Source organism: Aspergillus foveolatus (assembly GCF_047715535.1).
Source record: "Aspergillus foveolatus strain CBS 279.81 unplaced genomic scaffold BDW70scaffold_13, whole genome shotgun sequence".
Taxonomy (NCBI): domain Eukaryota; kingdom Fungi; phylum Ascomycota; class Eurotiomycetes; order Eurotiales; family Aspergillaceae; genus Aspergillus; species Aspergillus foveolatus.
The window spans coordinates 293,540-313,866 of record NW_027396077.1 but is presented as its reverse complement, the minus strand read 5'-3'; the positions used below and the strand labels follow the sequence as shown (position 1 = coordinate 313,866).

General features: G+C 50.6%; 8 protein-coding genes across 8 annotated transcripts; 4 read left to right on the top strand and 4 right to left on the bottom strand.

Moving 5' to 3' along the window:
• Positions 1-1,988: 1,988 nt before the first annotated feature.
• On the bottom strand, positions 1,989-3,456 carry BDW70DRAFT_148876 (cytochrome P450; the record flags this gene model as incomplete). The annotated part of the gene is made up of 4 exons (XM_073738927.1): positions 1,989-2,306; positions 2,368-2,680; positions 2,729-2,964; positions 3,040-3,456. 4 exons carry the CDS (start codon positions 3,454-3,456, stop codon positions 1,989-1,991), a joined length of 1,284 nt encoding a protein of 427 aa, XP_073597831.1.
• Positions 3,457-4,580: 1,124 nt separating this feature from the next.
• BDW70DRAFT_148875 (IQ calmodulin-binding motif protein) lies at positions 4,581-7,113 on the bottom strand (the record flags this gene model as incomplete). Its single annotated transcript, XM_073738926.1, has 8 exons — positions 4,581-4,595; positions 4,775-4,812; positions 4,846-5,109; positions 5,176-5,568; positions 5,616-5,747; positions 5,795-6,302; positions 6,356-6,661; positions 6,727-7,113. The coding sequence occupies 8 exons, from the start codon at positions 7,111-7,113 to the stop codon at positions 4,581-4,583; spliced, it is 2,043 nt and encodes a 680-aa protein (XP_073597830.1).
• Positions 7,114-7,548: 435 nt separating this feature from the next.
• On the bottom strand, positions 7,549-9,320 carry BDW70DRAFT_148874 (general substrate transporter; the record flags this gene model as incomplete). Its single annotated transcript, XM_073738925.1, has 5 exons — positions 7,549-7,846; positions 7,910-8,152; positions 8,208-8,769; positions 8,823-9,020; positions 9,083-9,320. The coding sequence occupies 5 exons, from the start codon at positions 9,318-9,320 to the stop codon at positions 7,549-7,551; spliced, it is 1,539 nt and encodes a 512-aa protein (XP_073597829.1).
• Positions 9,321-9,755: 435 nt separating this feature from the next.
• BDW70DRAFT_166425 (alkaline-phosphatase-like protein) lies at positions 9,756-11,315 on the top strand (the record flags this gene model as incomplete). The annotated part of the gene is made up of 1 exon (XM_073741986.1): positions 9,756-11,315. The coding sequence occupies one exon, from the start codon at positions 9,756-9,758 to the stop codon at positions 11,313-11,315; it is 1,560 nt and encodes a 519-aa protein (XP_073597828.1).
• Positions 11,316-11,688: 373 nt separating this feature from the next.
• BDW70DRAFT_148905 (uncharacterized protein) lies at positions 11,689-13,761 on the top strand (the record flags this gene model as incomplete). The annotated part of the gene is made up of 2 exons (XM_073738933.1): positions 11,689-12,791; positions 12,843-13,761. The coding sequence occupies 2 exons, from the start codon at positions 11,689-11,691 to the stop codon at positions 13,759-13,761; spliced, it is 2,022 nt and encodes a 673-aa protein (XP_073597827.1).
• A 184-nt stretch (positions 13,762-13,945) lies between these two features.
• BDW70DRAFT_132751 (uncharacterized protein) lies at positions 13,946-15,180 on the bottom strand. Its single transcript, XM_073736212.1, has one exon. It carries the CDS (start codon positions 14,858-14,860, stop codon positions 14,060-14,062), a length of 801 nt encoding a protein of 266 aa, XP_073597826.1. The 5' UTR covers positions 14,861-15,180; the 3' UTR covers positions 13,946-14,059.
• On the top strand, positions 15,181-16,547 carry BDW70DRAFT_132749 (SDR family NAD(P)-dependent oxidoreductase). Its single transcript, XM_073736211.1, has 2 exons — positions 15,181-15,802; positions 15,865-16,547. Exons 1-2 carry the CDS (start codon positions 15,314-15,316, stop codon positions 16,417-16,419), a joined length of 1,044 nt encoding a protein of 347 aa, XP_073597825.1. The 5' UTR covers positions 15,181-15,313; the 3' UTR covers positions 16,420-16,547.
• Positions 16,548-18,277: 1,730 nt separating this feature from the next.
• BDW70DRAFT_20352 (S8 family peptidase) lies at positions 18,278-20,125 on the top strand. The gene is made up of 4 exons (XM_073743499.1): positions 18,278-18,929; positions 18,989-19,433; positions 19,491-19,579; positions 19,633-20,125. The coding sequence occupies exons 1-4, from the start codon at positions 18,609-18,611 to the stop codon at positions 19,987-19,989; spliced, it is 1,212 nt and encodes a 403-aa protein (XP_073597824.1). The 5' UTR covers positions 18,278-18,608; the 3' UTR covers positions 19,990-20,125.
• Positions 20,126-20,327: the final 202 nt, after the last annotated feature.

The following is a 20,327-nucleotide window of genomic DNA, read 5'->3' as shown; positions in this document are numbered from 1 at the left end:
CAAAGGATACTGGCCATTCCGGCTCTGAGTCTAGTGTATTTGCAAAGAATACCAACGGTTCTAGCTTTGGGCCGTCTCGCTCTCTATTCAAAGCCTCCACAGAGGGTACTAGCGGTTCTATCTCTGAATGGTCTGGCTCTCTATTCGGCGCTTCTGAAAAGAACACTAGCAGCTCTGGCTTTGGTTCGTCTGGCTCTCTATTCGGCACACCAGCAAAAGATACGAGCGACCCTTTCGCTCGCTCCGTCGACAACCCGTTCTTTTCCTCCGTCTCACAGGCTAAAGATCGGGTTGACCCACCTACATACCCAACTACAAAGGGCAAGAAATGGTAGTACTATGTATTTTTTAGGTTGAATAAAGCCATTTGTTTGTGATGAAGATTGACCAAGACCGCTTTGACCCTGTATCAGATGTACATTAATACTGATGGCCGTATCTTACTTTTAGGACGGAATTCGAAGAAATGAGCAACGAATCGAATCACATAGGGATTTTCCAGCACATTTGTTGCAACAGGTCATTTAGCAAGTATTCGCCTGAGGTGGGTGTCCCTCGAGTTATTCCTAATGACCCTTCGGACTCCGAAAAACATACTAAGCTTGGTGATTTACAGGAACTTCGCCTTGGCGATTATACCCTCTAGCATAAGTCACACTCCGATAACTCAGCAACCGTGAAGATTGACAAACATCTGTATCCCAACATGCAATATTCGTTGACTGACTAGCTGCATTTCGACACTCCTTTTGGAAATGCAAGTACAGCTACACGTTGTTTTCTGCATCGCGCGTTGAGTCCTAGGTAATAATTCTGACTGCTAATATCTACTCAAATGAAGTCTTTCAGGACCGTGACCACCCTGACTGACTCATACTTCTACAAGTCAAGCCTGCGAAAGGACGGAAATCAGGGCGGAATTGATTCTGACCCGTGAGCTATGTCTGACTCGTCTAAGTACCAGGTATACCTGACTACATAGCTGCCTGTGTATCTACTCGCTATCCTTTCTAAATATAGTCCTGAGTCAGCACCTTGACTATAACTCATAATGTCTGCTTAGTTTTGTACTCGCCAGTGGATCTTCCATTGGACATTGTTCAGCAGAGTCCAGATTTATATTAAAATATACGATGCTGCGCGGCCTCTAGCGGCTTTGCCACACACAGATTTCACACCTGAGAGCTTTCTCTTCGATGTATACACAGCAATAAAAATAAGGATCCATTCAGAAAGCCTCTATCATTATTAGTGTCCGCTCCTTCGTAGGCTATGCACATGTGGCTGATGTAGTGTCATTCTGTCTTCGCCGCGTATTCAGAACACAGATATAGTCGCTTACTCCACGGACACCGTAAAATTGAAAATATATAAATACTTCAGATCAAACAACAGAGAAGGAACAAAAGCGTATTTTGGAGGACTAAAGCCTTCCAGGAAATGGCAAAGCAGAGGAGAGAACAGGAGGCCTTTCTGATGTCTTAGGGTTAGCTGCAGACCAGTTCTCCAGTTATGCCGATTAATCTTAGGTTGAAGTATCTCGAATGAAACAGCTATGAACCAGTGTCAAGCCCAGTGTCAACATTTCAACATAGAGAGGATGGGGTAAGTAGATGTTAAAAGCTAACAGATTACCTAACTCACCCTGCTCACAAAGCCACAACGTCAGGATTAGGTTGGAAAGAGGCGCTCGTAGCTTTTAAGAGTTACCTACCTAGCCGATTTTTCTCGTCTGAGTGGTCCCTAGGATGAGTTCAATATAGGTGGGAGCTACAGGATACTTACTCCGTGCAATCTTAGTATTAGGAGCTAGTTGCCCTGTCAGAACATTAGAACAAGCTGCTCGAAGTATAAAATCGGCTTTATACATGCAGGGTCCGCCTTTTTATACACCGTAAGCTGTGTAGCCAGTTTGAAGAGGAGGTTGCACTCTCCCAGCCCAGACTGATGCAGTGGCATGCAATACCTATATCAATTACTTAGCGCTTTTATCTCCTCGTCACTCTAACCCAGAAATCCACCGGCTTGACAAACCACCGGTTCCTCGCTTCCAAATCTCTCTCTCCCTGTATGTCAAAATCATAGTCCCTAACTAAAACGGGGACCAGCATCCCCATCTCCAAAAGCGAGATATTCTTCCCAAGGCAAGTCCTCGACCCTATCCCAAACGGCATGTAATTCTGCTCCATGGTTTTCAGCTGCTGTTCATCTGCTTCGAGCCATCGCTCGGGTCTAAAAATGGATGCGTCTGCGCCGTATATATTAGTGTCATAGTGTAGGACCCAGCTGTTGATTCCTACGTTCACCTAGTGGTCTAAAGTGGTCAGTTACGCTGGAAATATGGTCACAAATGCCCGCGGTACTTACTCCTCCAGGGAAGAATTGGCCAGCGAGGACGTGGCCACCTTTAGGGACGACTCTGAACAATGGAAATCTGGTCCCTGGATGGACGCGGAGGGCTTCCTTAAGCACAGCCTGAAGATAGGGCATCGCCTGCGTGCTCTTGAACGCCGGGATCTCTGCGCCAATGCCGGCAGACTCGATTTCCTCGCGCAGCTTTGCCAGACAACGGGGTTGTCGATAGAGATGGTACAGAGACGAGCTCAAGCTGATCGCCGTGGTATCGCTCCCAGCTCCGACATTCGCACCAACAATGGCTAGGATATCCCAGTCAGATATTCTGTTTGGGTTTTCGGTCTGCGCTTAAACAAGTTTCACGGCCATGTACGATGGGAGGTCTTTGCGGGAACCCTTCATCGCCGCTCTTGTTTCCTGGATATGACGCAGGCTGAATTCGTTCACGTAGCTGAGCCCTTGACGTAGATATCCGAGGATGCGGAGGTAGAAGGGGTAGATCCACGGATACAAGCCGAGATATGAGGACGCCGCCAGCCCGTCTTCGATGGACTTCATGACGCCGCCGACATCGTTTCCAGCATCGAGGAAACCAAACCGGCTGCCAAACTATCTTGCCAATCAGGGATGCGTCTAGGGTATGCGTCTAGGGATGGATAGGGGAGGGGAATTGGGACCACGTACGGTGATCTCACCAATAACATCAAATGCATAGCACTGCAGCCAGTGCACCATGTTGACGGTCCTGCCCTGCGCAGAGATCCCATCGAGCCGCTGCTTGAACACGGCAATGCAGTTGTCCACATACGTTTCATACGCAACAAGCGAGCTCATGGAGTACATGGACGCGACTTCCCTGCGGTTCTCTGCGTGTCGCTGAGATACCCGTTCAGAGAAGAGATTCGTCTGGGCGGGATCGGGCGTGACATTCCACGCCTCGTACCACTCTGACTTGATGAACTTGGTGCCATGGCCGTAGACAGCCTCGACGGCCGACGGGTCGGAGATGCTGAAATACTTGGGGGCAATACGGACGACAGGTCCGTTCTGCTGGTGGAGCTTGATGTTGGTGCGTGGAAGTCGCCTCGTCGCATCTGCCATAAATACCATCCATTGGTGAAACGGGCAGGGCAAGGGCCGGGCCGGGGATGGAGCCATTTGGAGAGTTGGCCAGGGAACGGACGAGTCGGATAATACAGCGTGCGATAAAAAAAAAAAAGGATTGCTGGAAGAGAAAGAAGTGAAGACAGCATGGTCGTAGTATGGGCAACAATGGGACAATAGGGCTGGGTAGGTGGACAAGTATCGACTGGGTTGTCGAGCGGGAGTATTCCTCTCTGCCTCCAACAAATCGTATAAATACCCAAAAGGTCCTGGTGCAGATATCTGACCAGATATTTGTAGACTTGTTGTGTCCGCTGACTTAGGCAGCCCATCTACAGCATCCATTTCTTCCATGGGTAGTCGGATATTTGCCAATCGGGGGTCGCCCTCTGGGATTGATTCTCGCCCATACTGTAAGCGCCATAGTGGGTAAGCTCTAGAGCCCTCGCGCTCGGTCCTACCAGGCCACCCTGGAGATACTACTCTGTATACTCTACGGAGTTTATGCCGAGCACCTCTGGTCGCCTTAATCATGATTGTCTCAGTATTTTCTCTATTTGGAGAGTATCCCCACCCCCATGCAGCACAGCACTTAGCGGCAATGTTGTTTCTCAACTTCCGATCTCGAAAACGCAGCTGATTGGAGGTCGTAGGTTATAGCCTAAACTTGGAGACTCCTCGTATGGGAAATGTGTTCGTTGCGATCCTCTGTTAGAGGCAATACCCGTCAAGAGCAGTATCAACTAAGTCGGAATAAAATCGGCGAGTACGACCAGATTATACGCAAAGCAAGCATTGACTGGTCAGGTTCCTGGGTATATGTATATGTAAATATGTGTAAAAATATATAGAAATAGAGCCACTGGCATGAGGATGGCTGATGGATTAGCAGGACGGGACGAGGTTTCTTAGGGCGCAAGGAGAGTCTTACAGCTTGCAGCTAAAACAGCCTTCCTTGGCTTTGGATGGCAGTCCAACTTTGAGCAGATATGGCACTATATGTTTGATTAGATGGAACGTTCTGCGGTTGGTCAGAAGGGAATCACTGGGAACTGGAGAGTGTAAAAGGATGATAGAAGATCAGAATAGCACCTGCGTTTCCCACCCATTGCACATCAGTCTCAGCAAGACCACCCCTATTTATATATACATACATGCATATATATAATTGTAATTTTTATTTTCACGTTACTTATAGCTGTTTATATTCTTGTTCAGATTGAAGTGGAGTTTGAACCGAAATAAACCTCGTAGTAATAATTACTTGTGTACCTAGTCCAATAATGGACTCTGTGGGCTCAGCGGCATCACATACACAAAAGCATTGTATGCACACAGAGTCAGAAGGAACGGCTTACTACAGTTATATACATAATCAAAACCCACCCGTCCCCCTAACCCGATGCACAACCCCCACTGCCCCCTTGGCCCAAGCAAACCTCCCCGGATCAAGCCCGATTGACCCCTCGGGTATCTCACCGGTCGCCGGATTGTGCCAGCAGCCATCGTCAGGACTGACGAGGCCGTATTTCGCTGTGTTCTGGTTCCGGTTAAGCGCATCAAGCCAGGTCCGGCAGACGAGCGCGGAGTCGAGAAGCAGATTGACTTCTTGGCTGTGGTAGTAGGACTGGGTGTCAAGGTTGCCGTTTCCTAGCCAGTTGCGTTGTTTTGTCAGACCAAGTTAGGGGTCTGGGGAAGGACTTAGGGTTACGCCACCTTGTATAGCGACCGCCTCATCAATGATCATCAGCTTGATGTGGCAGCTTCGTTTCTTGAACTTATTGTGGATAGGGCGCGTCTGATCTTTGGCGACGTAGTTGAAGATCCGCAGCCGCGATCTCTCTTCGTCCGTCTCAAGGGACGTGTATAATCGGTTGGAGATCATCTCGTTGGTTCCATTTTGGAAGGGGAGGAGTTGGCCCGCGTCGTTGTAGCCTAAGCAGAGGTAGCACGTGACGATTACGCCGCGGCGGACGGCGTTCAGAAGCGGTTCTAGCAGTGGTTCGGCATTCATGTTTGGTGTTTGAATGAATATTGAGCGTTTGGCGTGGTTGATTGCGGCCAGCCATGCTGCGTTCTGTGGCACAACTGTACTCGTATGATCCGGGGCTGTACTAGTTAGTACGCCAAAATCTGGTAGCCGGTATAAGTCTTACATCCGTATGGTTCTCTGTTTACCAACGCCATAGGGAATGGTTTGTGCTGCGGGGTGAGGATGTAGGGCTCCATCTGGTTTTCTTGATCTTCGTCGGACGCGTCACCCGTTGTCGACTTCTGACGGGTGTGGTCTGGACATAAGTTAGCTAGAGAGCATTATGCTTAGATGAGGACGTACTGAGTAGACGAGTGACCGGCTGCGTCCGTGTCTCTCCTTTCTTGGGCGTTAGCGATCCGTTCACTCTCCTTGTTTCGGTGGTGATGTCCGCATCGTAATTCTCGTCTTCAGTCGTATGCTGTCGCAGAAAGCCATTCTCCTCAGGATGTCCATTGATAGTCACCTGAGCGCTGGGTAATGGAGCATCCGCTGCTGGCGAGTCAAGCATAGGCAACGGCGGCTCCAACGCTTTCCCCCAAGATATCAGCGCCGTGTCATATAAGGAATCCACTATCGCCCCTTCAACACGAACCATCATCTCGAGATTGTCATTATCCTGGATATTATTGCTCTGCAGCAACGCAACCCGCCTATCTACGATCATAAACTTGGCGTGAAAAGTTCCAAAGATGGGCCGATGGTAGTTGATCACTTGCATATCCAGGTGCGGGATCTCCTCTGTCGCCGGCAGATTGACCTTGCCAGCAGCATACTTTTTCTCGTCGACAGTGAGATGGTTGTCCCAGACCTATCTAGCATCAGCTATCTGTGCCGGACATGTTCCAGCATTCCCCAGCGTACCTGCTTAGGATCCCCCCGGTCATACAGAATCTTCACAACAACCTTCTCACCGCGGCCTCCGGCGCGCCTCGACAACTCCTTCAAGGCATTGGTGATCAGCGTCGACGCATCAGAGAAGATCCAATAGTTTGTAGCGAGAAACACCTCCTTCCGCGCGCGAGCAATACAGTTCGCCATGTGTCGGCAGATATCCGGGAGCGGGGCAACAATCGTCAGTGGAACGACGCCGTTGCTCCCCATGAGCGGCGGAGAGACCACCCCTCCAAGCGGATTCCTGCCCAGCACAGCAAGCGCATCGTGATAGATCTACACCACGGTAAGCACACGTACCAACTATTCCTGACAGCGCGCACTGGGTAGGTGGATCATACCCGAAGAAACAATCTGCTAGGTTCAGCGCCTCCCCAGTGCCCGCACTCTTTGGCCTTGCGCAGTTCATCGCTTTCCACTTCCTTCTCTTGCGTGGCCAACTCTGGGCTCTTTTCGACATCTTTACGCTCGTACAGATCCTTGAAGACCTTGTACGACGCTTTTGTTGGATTATGGGAGACTTCTGAGCTGACGGTTCGGTCGCTTCGGCACATGCTATACACAGACCGTGTAATCATTCTGGGGGATTGTTGCTTGCCTTGTTGACTGAGCCCGAAAGAGCGCTTTAATAAGAATAGAGAGAAGACTAAGAATAGAGAGAAGATTAAGAATAGAGAAAAGACCGAGAAGGCGCAGTCTGCTACTTGACAGAGATTTATGAATGGCATGTTTAATAATGTGATGATAGTTGGATTGAGATAGTGTATAACGTACCTCGTACCGTTCCCTTTCCGGGAACACATGACGATGACATCACCGGGGCCTAGGCACCAGAATATCAGTTAACTCTTTGGTGAACCCTGTGTCTGTTGTGCAGTTTGCTTCTGATTTCCATCGAAAGAAATGTAGATAATGCTGAATATCAGCGCAGGCTTCAGTGAGTCGGTGCAAATTAGCAGCGTCGAGTAGTGCTGCAGTATCATATTGAAGTATCATACTGAAGTACCACATCGGCACGATGCAAAGATAACAAGAACAGCTATTTCACAGTAGTATCCTACTTCTTAGAAGAAGATCAGACTTATATCAAAGGCGTGACGTAGCTTGACATTTATGTTCGAGCCGCAATCCACGGCCCGTCGGTTCAGCCCGATTCCATGTGGCTACGTTGGCGTAACAGCAGCCTTGGACGAACAAGCTTCGATGTCATTACTTTTCAGCCCACCGGCTCCTTGATCCAGCATTCTAGACCCATCAGTCTTGCCGAAATCGCGCAGCCTGACACCATTGTTGAAGAGCCAGTCGACCTGCTCCAGCGTCTTACCCTTGCACTCAGGTACGCAGAAATAAGTGAAGACAAGCGACAAGAACGCGACGGCGCCAAAAATGAACCCCACTTTGCTTTCCAGGCCTGCTTCGTCTTCGAAAACAAGATATGGGACGGAGAAGTTGACGGCGAAACTGTGGAGCAACGAGTGTAAGCGGAACGGAAAACATATTGGTGAGAGGTGTACGCTCACGTACTTGAAACAGACGTTGATGGCAAATCCAAGGCGAGAGGTATGGTCCCGCAGTCGCAGCGAGCTTACTTCGGTCACCACGACATAGGTCAACGGACCCCAACCACTGGCGAAGCCGACGCCAAAGACAACCATCAAGGAGATGACGCCTTTCATCCGTTGTGTGGTGACCGGCTCGTTAACGCCTAAGCCGGCCATGGTGATGAGGCCAGAAAGCATGATGATGGATGAGAGCATGAGTAGCTTCCTGGGCAGGATCAGCAAGTCGAGCAGATACAGACTGCCAGGAGTTGACAACATACCGTCTCCCGACCTTGTCCGCTATAAATAAAATACATATCATGACAAAGGACGAGATGCAGCTGCTCATAAGAGTATATAACATGGGATTGAATACCTTCAGCGACCGAACATAGACCCCACCATACTGCGACGTAAAGGCCTGTCCAGTAGCTTGCTGGAAGAAGTTGACGGCCACCACGATGAAGGTGCGCTTGAGGTTCTTTTCCCGAAACAGTTCAGTGAAATTTCCCTGCTCAATTTCATTTTCCAGGGCAAACTCCAGCTCTCTAAATTCCCTGTCGACTTGATCCGCTGTGAAAGCCCCTTCGCGAAGCCTCTGCAGGCTCGCCTTCGCTTCCTCTACTCGGTTCTGCTGAAGCAGCCACCTGGGAGACTCGGGAAGGAAGAATATTGAGGCCACGATGATGGTAGGGACTATGTAGAATAGGCCGAGAGGGATGCGCCATGCGCGGTTATCAGTAAGCCCACTGGTACCATAGCAAACAGCGTTGATGACCACGCCACCCAATGTGAGACTAAGCTGATACGTCCCGACAACTAGACCCCGTACTTTGGCTGGAACTGTTCGTCCTTGTTAATGGCGGATCCGTTGCGAAGTCAAGCAGTATCCATACCAATCTCCGCTTGGAACACGGGAACCACAGAAAGTTCCATGCCCACGTAAACGTAGTTGAGAATCCGGGCCGCCATAATTTGAGCAGGGCTGTTGGAAGTAACGGTGATAGTGGCGGTTATGAGCGCATAGACACTCATAGTGAACATGCACCAACGCCGTCCAAGTCGCGCTGATATGAGACTACCCACAATAACACCTAGACGAGAGAGCGTGTCAGAGAGTCGATGCACTATCTGCAGCAAGGTGCCTGCAACGTACCTGTGGCAAACCCTATATAGTTTAGGCTGTTGAAGAGGGACAACCAACGAGAGTTGAGTGCGTACTCCCCCGTGCTCTCATCGTACTCGCCAAAATGTTCAGTAAAGGTATCCATTGCTTGGGTGGTAGCAAAGGCTTGGTTATCGAAGCCATAGTTGAACGTCGACACGGCAATGACAAAGACTGACAAGGAAAGCGTTCGATTGAAGTAACGGGCTTTGTCAAATAACCAGCCCATGACGGATATATGGTTTAGGAGACCAGATGGTACTCGACTCTAAACTATGGATCAACTAGGGGCTTTTCAAAGAACAGTCGAACAAAACGGAAGCGATTCAAGAGGTGCACATGATGGCCATGAAGCCACTTAAGTACATGTTGCCGAACTTAAGGAGCATGAGCTCATTCCTTCCACTGGAGCGCCAGACATAATCGTACAGTAGGAACTGGGCCAAAACCTGGGGAAGCTAAAGTCGACGCTCGTTAACGCTCCACAGCGAGATCCGATGCAGGTCGGGGCTTTCCGCTACACGGAGCGGCTCGGTATATAGACCGTGGACCGGATACTCCCTGTTGGGGGCGGCATCGGTCACATAAATGCCCTTAAAGGACCAGATAGCCTGAGAAATAATTCCCGTCAGAACCTGGACTCCATTCACAATTTATTCTCCGAATGGCGTCATTTTCTCTCCCTCCCAAGCCTCTCCCGTTGAAGGTCTCGTCCAAGAATGGCGGGGACAGGCCCAACTATGTTATATTTATGCCGGATCAACTGAGATACGACGCGCTGGGATGTACAACAAACGGCACAGCTGGAATCAAGACACCGAACATCGACGCGTTTCGCCAGCGTGCCACACTCTTTACCAACTGTTTCGCTCAGGCTTCGGTCTGCTCTCAGTCAAGATGTAGTATGTTCACCGGTTGCTACCCGCATGTGAGCGGTCATCGCAGTCTCGAAAACCTCATAAAGCCGTGGGAGCCCAATATTTTCCGCAGCATGAAAGATAATGGCTATCATGTAGCCTGCCTGGCACCTAGAGGCGATACGTTCGCGCCGACAGTCACAGAGCTGAGTGTGACAGAATATGGTTTTCTGGAAACGCCCGAGTTTATGCCCAAGTTCGCTGGTGGCAGCAACAAGGACATCGATACGGATGATATCTTGGGGCGATTGTTCTATAAAGGTCTTAGGAACGCCAGCGAGGCCCTGGACTATGATGAGGCAGTTGTGCTGTCGGCATTGAAGTGGCTCGAATGTCCGCCGAGTGACAAACCATGGGTACTGTTCATGCCACTCCTCTTTCCTCACTGTCCGTTTCAGGTAGAGGAGCCTTACTTCTCCATGTATGACCGCTCGCAAATTACCAATGCCGTCTCGAAACCGGAGAAGAAGACGGGATATGAGCCTCGTTATATGAAGACAATCAGGGAGAGGTATGGAACGGGCTGTGCCACTGAAGATATGTGGAGGGAGGTTAAGGCCACATACTACGGAATGATCACTCGCCTAGATGACCAATTCGGCCGTGTCCTAGCGAAGATAGACGACCTGGGGCTATGGAAGGACACTGTGGCCATGTTCTTCACCGACCATGGCGAGTACTTGGGGGACCACGGCCTGATTGAGAAATGGCCCTCGGGGCTGTCAGAGACACTCGTGCGTGAGCCTCTGATCATAGGAGGTGCTGGTCTTCCGAAGGGCAAGACGGTCAACGCCATGGCCGAGATGGTAGACTTGGTACCCACAATGCTAGAACTCTCAGGTATCGGTGAGCATTTTCCTCATAACGGCAAATCATGGGTTCCAGTGCTTCTCAACGAGTCAGCAAAGCATAAAAAATACGCATTTTCGGAGGGTGGCTTCTTGAAATCCGAGGAACCATTGCTCGAAGAGGCACCATACCCGTACGACATCAAGGCAGGCCTTCAACACGAGGATACTACCCTAGTCGGCAAAGCAATCTCTCTAAGGGACGAGCGACATGCGTACATCTATCGGCTGTACGAGCCCGCAGAGCTGTACGACCGCGCTGCCGATCCGCATGAAATGCACAACCTCGCTGCGGAGCCTGAATACCAGGATCTAATATATCACTACGAGAAGGAAGTCCTTCGCTGGCTTGTGAAGGGCAGTGACTTCTTGTCATGGCAGAAGGACAATCGATTCCCACAAGTAAACCTCAAGAGTCCACAGGAACAAATGGAGGAGCGTCTCCGAATGGCTGGCTAGACTCGGCTATGGGTAGGCTTCAACAGAGTTCACGACCCTGATATCTGGCGTAGAAAATCATTGTGAAGGATCAATACATTATCAGTTGTATCATTCTCTGAGATTTGAGTATTGGTATCCTAGCCTGTATCCACCATAAGTTCGTTTGTCCTCCGTAGCAGATGAGTTTATCTTTGTCAGAATATCCCACGGAGTACATAATTCCTGCCACCATTCCAGAATCAGCACAGGTAGCGTGCTGTCGCCATCGGAAGGATGTCGCACGCAAAGCCGTCGGCCGGATAAGGGGCCGGGACGTGCCCTCCGAGCCAGGGGTTCCAATGGCTCTATCCGCTGCCGACATCCGCTCCTTTTCTCCTGCTCAAACAGTACCATGGCTTTATCTCCTAACCATGTAGATTGCGCTGCTGTATCTGGGGAGGCCCCTGAAATCCAAGGCAATGGTTTTCATCCTACCAACGCCTTGCCAGCATGCAATCGGTGTCGCTCTCGGAAGGTCAAATGCGACCGTGGGCGGCCTATCTGCGGGGATTGTACGCGGCTGAAACTTCATTGCTCGTATCACAGGAGATCAACCAGTCCTATTCCAGAAAACAGGAATTCAGCAAGTTATACCGAGGCTGGCATTAAGAGGAAACGAACTCGGCTGGCGTGCGGAGCCTGTCGGGTTCGCAAAGCGAAATGTTCTGGAACAAGTCCCTGTGGAAGATGCATCTCCAGAGGCATATCCTGCGACCTTGCCACTGACGGCGATGACGGGGTTATGAGCATATCCACGCCGAGGATGACAATCAGTATTAGCCCTAGCACGATAACATGGCCGTCGGACAAAGCAACGGCAAGACGTTATCTCGATGCTTACTTTGACTTTGCAAACAAAACGCTTTCCGCATTTCTTCATAAGCCGAGTGTCCTAGCTGACTGGAGCAAAGATGTCCTTGATCAGCGTTTGCTGAAGTGTATCATGGCATTTGGGCTGTTCGTGAGTGACCACCGATCAGAAGCTTGTGCAGCAGCTCGGGCTTGGATGCAGGAAGTGCAGGATTATGTCTTGAAGCGGATAGGTAAGCAGTCGGTTGCTCATTTGAAAATATTGGTCACTTTGCTGCGCTTTCGCTTCCACGCCGGCGATTTCTCAGACGCCTGGAGTCTCCTGGCTATTGCTGCTCGCTCGGCTTTCACAATGCGACTAAATTATGAGCATGACGGATTAGATCCTCTAATCCAAGAGTCGAGCAGGCGGCTTGTCTGGGCAATATACCAACTAGATCGCCTATACTCCGGTGGCATGGAGGACTTGGCTGTCTGTCCTGTAGAAAGAATGCATATCCGTTTACCGTGCGACGAGCGGAGCTTTGAAATGGGGATATCGTCAAAGGCGAGTTTTCTCGATGACATTGGCCTCGAACCTGAAGCAAATGTCGATGCTCATGCATTTAAGCTCAGGCTCCTCGCAATAAGAGACAGAATCCTGAGGCAAGTGTTTGCAAACGCACTCGTTGAAGAACCCTGGTTAACCAGTTACAGGTACACCAAAGGCGTTCGGAGGATGGGTAATAGTCCTGCTGAGAGCCGTACCGCTATGGAGGCTCTCCAGGCTGAGCTCAACACATTTGAGCGGACCCTTCCTGCCGAGCTCAAGCTCACACCGCAGAGGCTAGTGGTCATGGGCCACTCTCGCGAGGCCAGTACCTATGCCGGGCTCCATGCGCTTTGGATGATGTGTCATTGTGATCTCTACCGCTTCTGTGTTCCTGGGATTCGGGAGTCAGTTTCTAAGGATGCACTAGCTCGGACGCCTTCGAACTTCAAAGATTTCTGCCAGCAAGCGTGCTTTAGTATGGCTGTTCGACTTTGTGGGCTGTGGTCCGACTTATATCATCTTGAGTCCAGCGAGTACTTTGGCGACGAATTCCTTGCAGTATCGATATATCAAGTAACTCAAATCCTGCATCACATTCCTCACCTCATGTCAGAGCACGGTGAAAACAGTGTTGAGTCCCTGAAGAAGAAGCTCAACGAGGCGTTGCAGCTTGCCGCACCCCTGAGATGGGTATACGCCAGTGCGATCAACTGCCTTAGGGATACCGAACGCCTGGTCAGCGCACTAGGGCGATTGTCTAGTGCCCAGTCTTCTCCAGATGCCAATTCTGGGGAAATAGATACTTCACGAGAACATCTCGCCTCGAAACACTCGGTATTACCGCACTTGTACAGAGATAAAGAGGCTGCCGACGATGCTGCTGGATATCAAACACCAATGCAACGGTCCGATGAAGGAGAAATGGAGCTCTCGTATTCTAACACAAGCTCGAGTTTGTTAGACCGTGAAAGGAGGGAAGAGCAGAGTACTGAACTTGGCCAATCTGACATGGTCTTTTTTGACCCCTTCAATATGCAATTGAACGGATATTATGATCCCGAGCTCGATTTTTCACTTATTTAATTGTGGCTGAGTTGAATTTGGTCGGCTGTTGGGTTGTTTGTCTAGACGTTGTCTCTATGTTGTTGCTAAGGTTGAGAAGGCAGCAGAGCGCATGTGACCTAGGTAATCTAGGTACTATATCCACCCTCAGGTCTCAATTTACTCTACAGTCAATTACCTACGCGGAGGAAGGTACTTCCAGATCGTTTACTCCAATCTTATACAGTCTGGCATTATCGCAGGAAAGGAAATCTGATACACCGGTCAAGTTCAATGATACTATCAACCACTATCCAACCAGCAAACTGAAGCAGTCTTTTCAGGCCTTCTTCGTGGTGGCCTTATTATACGCCTCCCCATACGCATCATACCACTTCCTCAAAAAGTTCGCACTTGGTCCAGCTCCAATCATCTCCTCTCCAGCCTCCAACTGCGGCGACACCTCATTCATAAACTCTTCGATGCTCAATGAGTTCGGATTATTCTTTTTCTTATTATCATCCGGATTCTCCCTTTCACGATGCAAGTCCGTCTCCACGCTCGGCGGTGCAATCTCAATCACCTTGATCCGATCCTTTAGTCCCGCCCACTCAATCTGCGTTCTCAGAGTCACCGTCCAAAAATGTAGCCACGCCTTGGTTCCGTTATAAACTGGGTTAATCACCGAGAAGGGTATGAAACCTAGCACTGAGGAAACGTTGATAATAGCCGCCGACGGCTTCGTCTTGAAATGCTCGAGTAGCCCGAGGGTTAGATGCATTGGGCCCCGGATATTGATATCGATTTCCTGGTCTCCTTTCTGGAGATACTCCTCGGTTGGGGTCTTGAATACTTCCAAAGGCCGTTGCACGCCTGCATTGTTCATAAGGCAATCCAGCTCGGGATGCTCCCTTGTTACGCGCGAGATAAATTGGGGGATTGTATCAGTCCTGCCTGTATCCAGCACATAGTATGCTGCTGCCCCAATTTCGCGTGCCGTCGACTGGAGATTTGATTCTGTCCGGCCGGCGATGATGACTTTGACGCCCTTGGAGATCAAATAGGCTGAGAACGCTTTGCCGATGCCGCCGCCGCCGCCAGTGACAAGTGCGCAGGTGAATGGGAGGTTAGAGGCCGACATTCTGAGTATATATGCTTGGTTGAAAGGAAGTATCTTCGGTTTCGAGTCCTACAGCTAAAGTGTCTTCTATTCCAGGCGAGAAAATACTCCGCTGGTACGGACGTCAGGAAGGCATCATGTGAAGAAGTAGTGAAACAAAGATCCGGATGATGTCACGGGTGTATCCTGGTCGCGACTCGATGTCTAGGGAGCCATAATAATTGGCAAAGTTAGTGGTCTGACCTTTCAGCCCCGGGTCACAATATCTATAAGAAGCATGCTTGACAGGTGCATTATGACATTGTTGGGCGAACCATCGCATACAAAGCATCGAGGAAATGAAATATGTATCTCTACTCGAATCAAGAACGATACCAGCAATCCGCTGATGTAACCTGTATTTCCAAGTTCAGTCTATCATGTTGAAGACTAGTATGTGTCTTCTCTAAAGATGTTTTACTACTATGGTTATCTATGCTCCTTTCCAGTATTGCTTACACCTACGCCACCGAAAGCTCCGCTATCTCCGGATGCATTCCCCGCACTACAAATGCCCGCGTCAACAGCGAAGACGATGCTACAAATTCCCAAACAGCAGCTATAACTACAATGGCCGCAGTTCTCCAAAGCCAGAAGACCGCCCTCATCACCGGTGCAGCATCGGGCATCGGCTTCGCCGTCGCGAAGCTCTGCCGCAGTCGGAGAATGCACCTTGCCCTGCTCGACATCGACGCCGCCAATCTCCAAAAGGCCAAGGAGGTGCTGGTATCTGAGTCAACTGACTCATCGCTAAAGACAGAAGCATACGTTATTGACGTAGGGGACAAGTCGCAATGGGATGATATCGCCGCTCAGGTGCAGTCATCTTTCGCGACTCTCGACCTTGTCCTCTTGAATGCGGCACGGGGCACGAAGCCCAAGGAATTGGATCCGTGGGTTCAGAGCACAGAGTATTGGAGACAGGTTGGGCTATTTACAGAGGGTCCTCTGAAGGGAATACTGTCTGCTAATGTGAAGGGCCATAGATCTTCGACACGAACGTTTTCGGCCCCGTAAACGGCATCAGCGCGGCCCTCCCACTACTTAAGAAGGACCCTTCCTCGGCCAAAGCGATCATCATCACCGGCTCGAAACAAGGCATCACCAATCCGCCTGGCGCCCACAACCCGGCCTACAATTCCTCGAAAGGCGCAATCAAGATCTTGGCCGAACATCTGGCTCACGATCTCCGCTCTGACAGTACCTCAGCACACATCTCAGCTCACTTACTTGTTCCTGGCTGGACATGGACTGGGTTAATGGGAAATGTCGGTCCGACAGATGAAAAAGAGATTAAGAAGATGAAGGGGTCATGGGCACCGAGTCAGGTTGCGGAGGAACTGGAGAGGGGGTTGCAGAGGGGCTCATTCTACATTATCTGCCCAGACGATGATGTTGACCGAGCTTTGGATCAGGCACGGATGCAGTGGGGTTGTGATGATATTCTGGAGGATCGCCCGGCGCTGTCGAGGTGGGAGGAGGGTTGGAAGGAGATGGCTGAGCAGGCGATTCGAGAGGATGCTGAGAGGAGGAGGAAATAGATTAAGGCGTGGTATGATTCTGAGCTGCTTCTTCCCGAATTCGGAAACCGGTGGTTGTCTGCTATCTACTCGGTCAGGTCTTGGATGGATAATTACCCTGGCGTATATAGTAATAGACCGTCGATTAAGTTACATCCAGTTGGAGTAGGCAGCATAAACTACCTAGTCTAACTCATCATCTGGCAGGCTGACGAAATATGAGACAAGAATGCAGCCCGTTTAGCCAACTGGCTCAACTACATATTGCCCCCGGTATGTCTGTCAGGTTCCTGCGTTCCCTGCCGACTTCAAGCGTGGGGCCTTACCGAAACTGTTGCAGTGACCCGTCTTGGGTCGCCACGAGAGCAACGAATAACGATGGCAAGCTCGGCTAATGCGATGCCAATAATTATGTGCATGTCGCTATTGGTTAAGCGCTATCAGCTCATTACAGTCTACTCAAAGTCATGCCTAGACCAACTTGTGGAGCTACCAGCCTGAACCTCTTCAACCTCGGAAAAGAGCAGTTGCCAACCCTGCCAAGCAGAGGGGATCAGACGATCTGCATCACCGGTCTCTCTCCCCAACTACTCCAACTAACCCCTCCCCAATCATCTTTACCGTCTCTTTCTCACCAGATCAGATGAGAACAGACCAATCCAGACACTCTTTGGAACCAGCAACATTTCGATCATCGAAAATCGGGATCATCCATCACTCAAGATGGTCAAGCATTCGAGAATCGAGATCCGGCCCCCACGGCTTCGCAACACCAGATCTACCTAGTTTCAATGTACAATCCAACACACCATCCGTCGCTAACCAAGTGAGACCGAGACACTTCATCTAAAATCACTCTATATAAATTCCGCTCCCTTGTCGCTGCAGGACGCCAAGCTTTAAAGCCTCGCCGGAGTTCCCCGTAGTGGCTACAGGGTTACACTTGAGGAGATCGATAATATCACTTGGCTTCAAAGCCCAGGATGGCCAGGGCATCCTCATCAGGCTCCTGGTCCGTGTGATTGGACTCTAACCTCTCATCCTGTATAGCGTTATCAGTCGGCTGCCTCCTGCTTGTGAGAAGGACGGGCGCTATCACGACCCCTGCCGAGCCACACGACCAGTCACCATTTCCTCTGCGCTGCTTCCTTGACAAGGAACCCGCGTCGACCACCGAGTTTAATTTGGAGGTAAGGCTCAGGGTGGATAATGAGGAGAGAGTTGCAATGACCAGTTTCCCATTCCTTTGCTTTGGGAGTATCAGAAGACAATTCCAGACACATGCGATACTTGTGTCGTACCAGAGCCGATATTCAGTCACAGGAAGCTATGTCTTATCACAAGCATGCAATCGATTTGCAATGCCCGTTACTACTCCATCTCGCCAAGTAGCAGTTGGACTGGATACTTTAGCTTATAGCGCTACCGAAGTGATCGGCGCTCGTTTTCCTGGGGCTGCGACTCAGTAGTGGGAAAAATGCTCCGGTGGCTCCGGCTTGTTCTAGAAAAATCCCGGCAACCCGTCGTCGCTTAGGGCCCAAGACCACCCCTGACGGAACAAAGCGCAGACAACGGCGCATCGCGCATGAGGTGCCAAGCATGTAAAGAGTTACACTGGGCCATGAGAGCGAATCATGAAGCTTTTCCGTCCGTTCAGAGCTCTTTCGCACAACGCTAGCTCCGGCTGCAGATAGCCCAGTGTACTACCTTCCTGATGAGGATGCAGGGCAAAGACGAGCGGAAAAGAGAGGTGGAGCGCTAAAGGCGCATGTGAGGAGAAGCACTGGCACGGTATGCGCCGTGGCATCGTGATAACAATCCAGCTGCTTGTCTATACCTGGTGACCTAACAATCTAGCTCTCTTAGCAGCTCGAGACTAATGGATCCTCCGGCGATCATGGCACTCGCTGGCGTGCTTTGCATCGGCACTCACCACACTGATAACGATGTCTCCGATGGAGCACAATAATTGAGTCGTCTGAAGGACGCAATGTCACCCTGTGAGTTTTCACGAGTCGACCCTGGTTAATTCGTGATGAACGAGGTCAATGACGCAGAATTGGAGGTGATGAAGTGAGCGGGAAAGGTATAAGAGTGGGGTGTGTCCATCGCTCCTTCCTCGAATTCGATCAGTACCGAAGCATCTCTCTTCATTCTCTGAACAATCTCATCCCGGCCCTGGTCGTTGGAACTCCTTCAGGACTCCCGTCATGCATTCGTTAAAGCGCTCACTCCTCCTCCTCGGAGCCCTCCTTCCTGCCGTCTTTGGAGCTCCCGTCGAACCTCGCCGAGCAGCTGAAAAGGTTCCCGGAAAGTACATTGTCACCTTCAAGTCCGGCCTCAACGTTGACCAGATTGATGCTCACACCACTTGGGCCTCGAACGTCCACAAGCGCAACCTCGAGCGCCGCGGCCTAGCTGAACGCGACCAGTACTCTGGCATTGAGAAGAATTACAAGATCAACAAGTTCGCGGCTTACTCTGGCTCTTTCGACGATGCCACTATTGAGGAGATTCGGAATAGCGCAGATGTGAGTGTCTTGCAGTCTTCGGCCACTGTCAAAGTATACAGACGCTGACGATTATGCAGGTCGCCCACGTCGAAGAGGACCAAATCTGGTACATTGACGCCCTGACCTCCCAGAGCGGCGCTCCCTGGGGTCTTGGAGCTATCTCACACAAGGGCGAAGCGAGCACCACCTACATCTACGACACCAGTGCGGGAGAGGGCACTTACGCCTATGTCGTGGACACTGGCATCAATGTCAACCACGAGGAATTTGGCGGCCGCGCCAGCCTTGCATACAACGCTGTTGGTGGCCAGCATGTTGACAGCGTCGGCCACGGCACCCATGTTGCTGGCACTATCGGCGGTGAAACCTACGGTGTTTCCAAGAAGGCGAACCTTCTGTCCGTCAAGGTTTTCCAGGGCGAATCTAGCAGCACTTCTATTATTCTCGACGGTTTCAACTGGGCTGCCAACGATATCGTGAGCAAGGGCCGCACCGGCAAGAGCGCAATCAACATGAGCTTGGGTGAGTATCATCAGCTGTCACCACAGACTATGACCATACTGACAAGTGGTTATCCAGGTGGTGGATACTCTTACGCCTTCAACCAGGCTGTTGAGGACGCGTACGACGAAGGTGTCCTCTCTGTTGTGGCCGCTGGAAATGACAACGTGAGTCCGCTCAATGGTCATGCAAAGTACCTATCTAACAGGCGCAACCCTAGACCGACGCTTCAGACAGCAGCCCCGCCTCTGCGCCCAATGCTCTTACTGTTGCGGCTAGCACCAAATCGAACGCCCGGGCATCCTTCTCCAACTACGGTAGCGTTGTAGATATTTTTGCCCCTGGTCAGGATATCCTCTCCGCTTGGATTGGCTCCACTACTGCTACCAACACGATCTCTGGTACCTCCATGGCCACACCCCACGTCGTCGGCTTGTCTCTGTACCTGATCGCTCTCGAGGGACTCTCCTCTCCCAGTGCTGTGGTCTCCCGCATTAAGGAACTCGCTACTCAGGGCGTTCTCTCCAACGTTCGAGGCAGCCCTAACTTGCTTGCCTACAACGGTGCCGACGAATAGACAGCGCCAACTTAACAAACCTAAATTATGAACACGACCATGGTCCACATGGAAGAAGGACGAGAAGAGATGGAAGCAGCGGCTAGAATAGGATGATTCATGTGACCTTATTACGAATGCACATATTTCTATTCTCTATATAGGTCCATCTCGTAGATCATCCAAGAAACAACTCGAATAATTTTGGATTTGAAGATCCATCCCTCGACTCTTATCTGTGACTACTAACAGGTTGAACCCAGTTTGACCGAGACCGGATGACGTTCTGCCTCAGCTGGTGCCCGCGAGGAATGTTGAAGATGGCCCGTGACAACAACTTGAGCAACACCAGTCTTCCT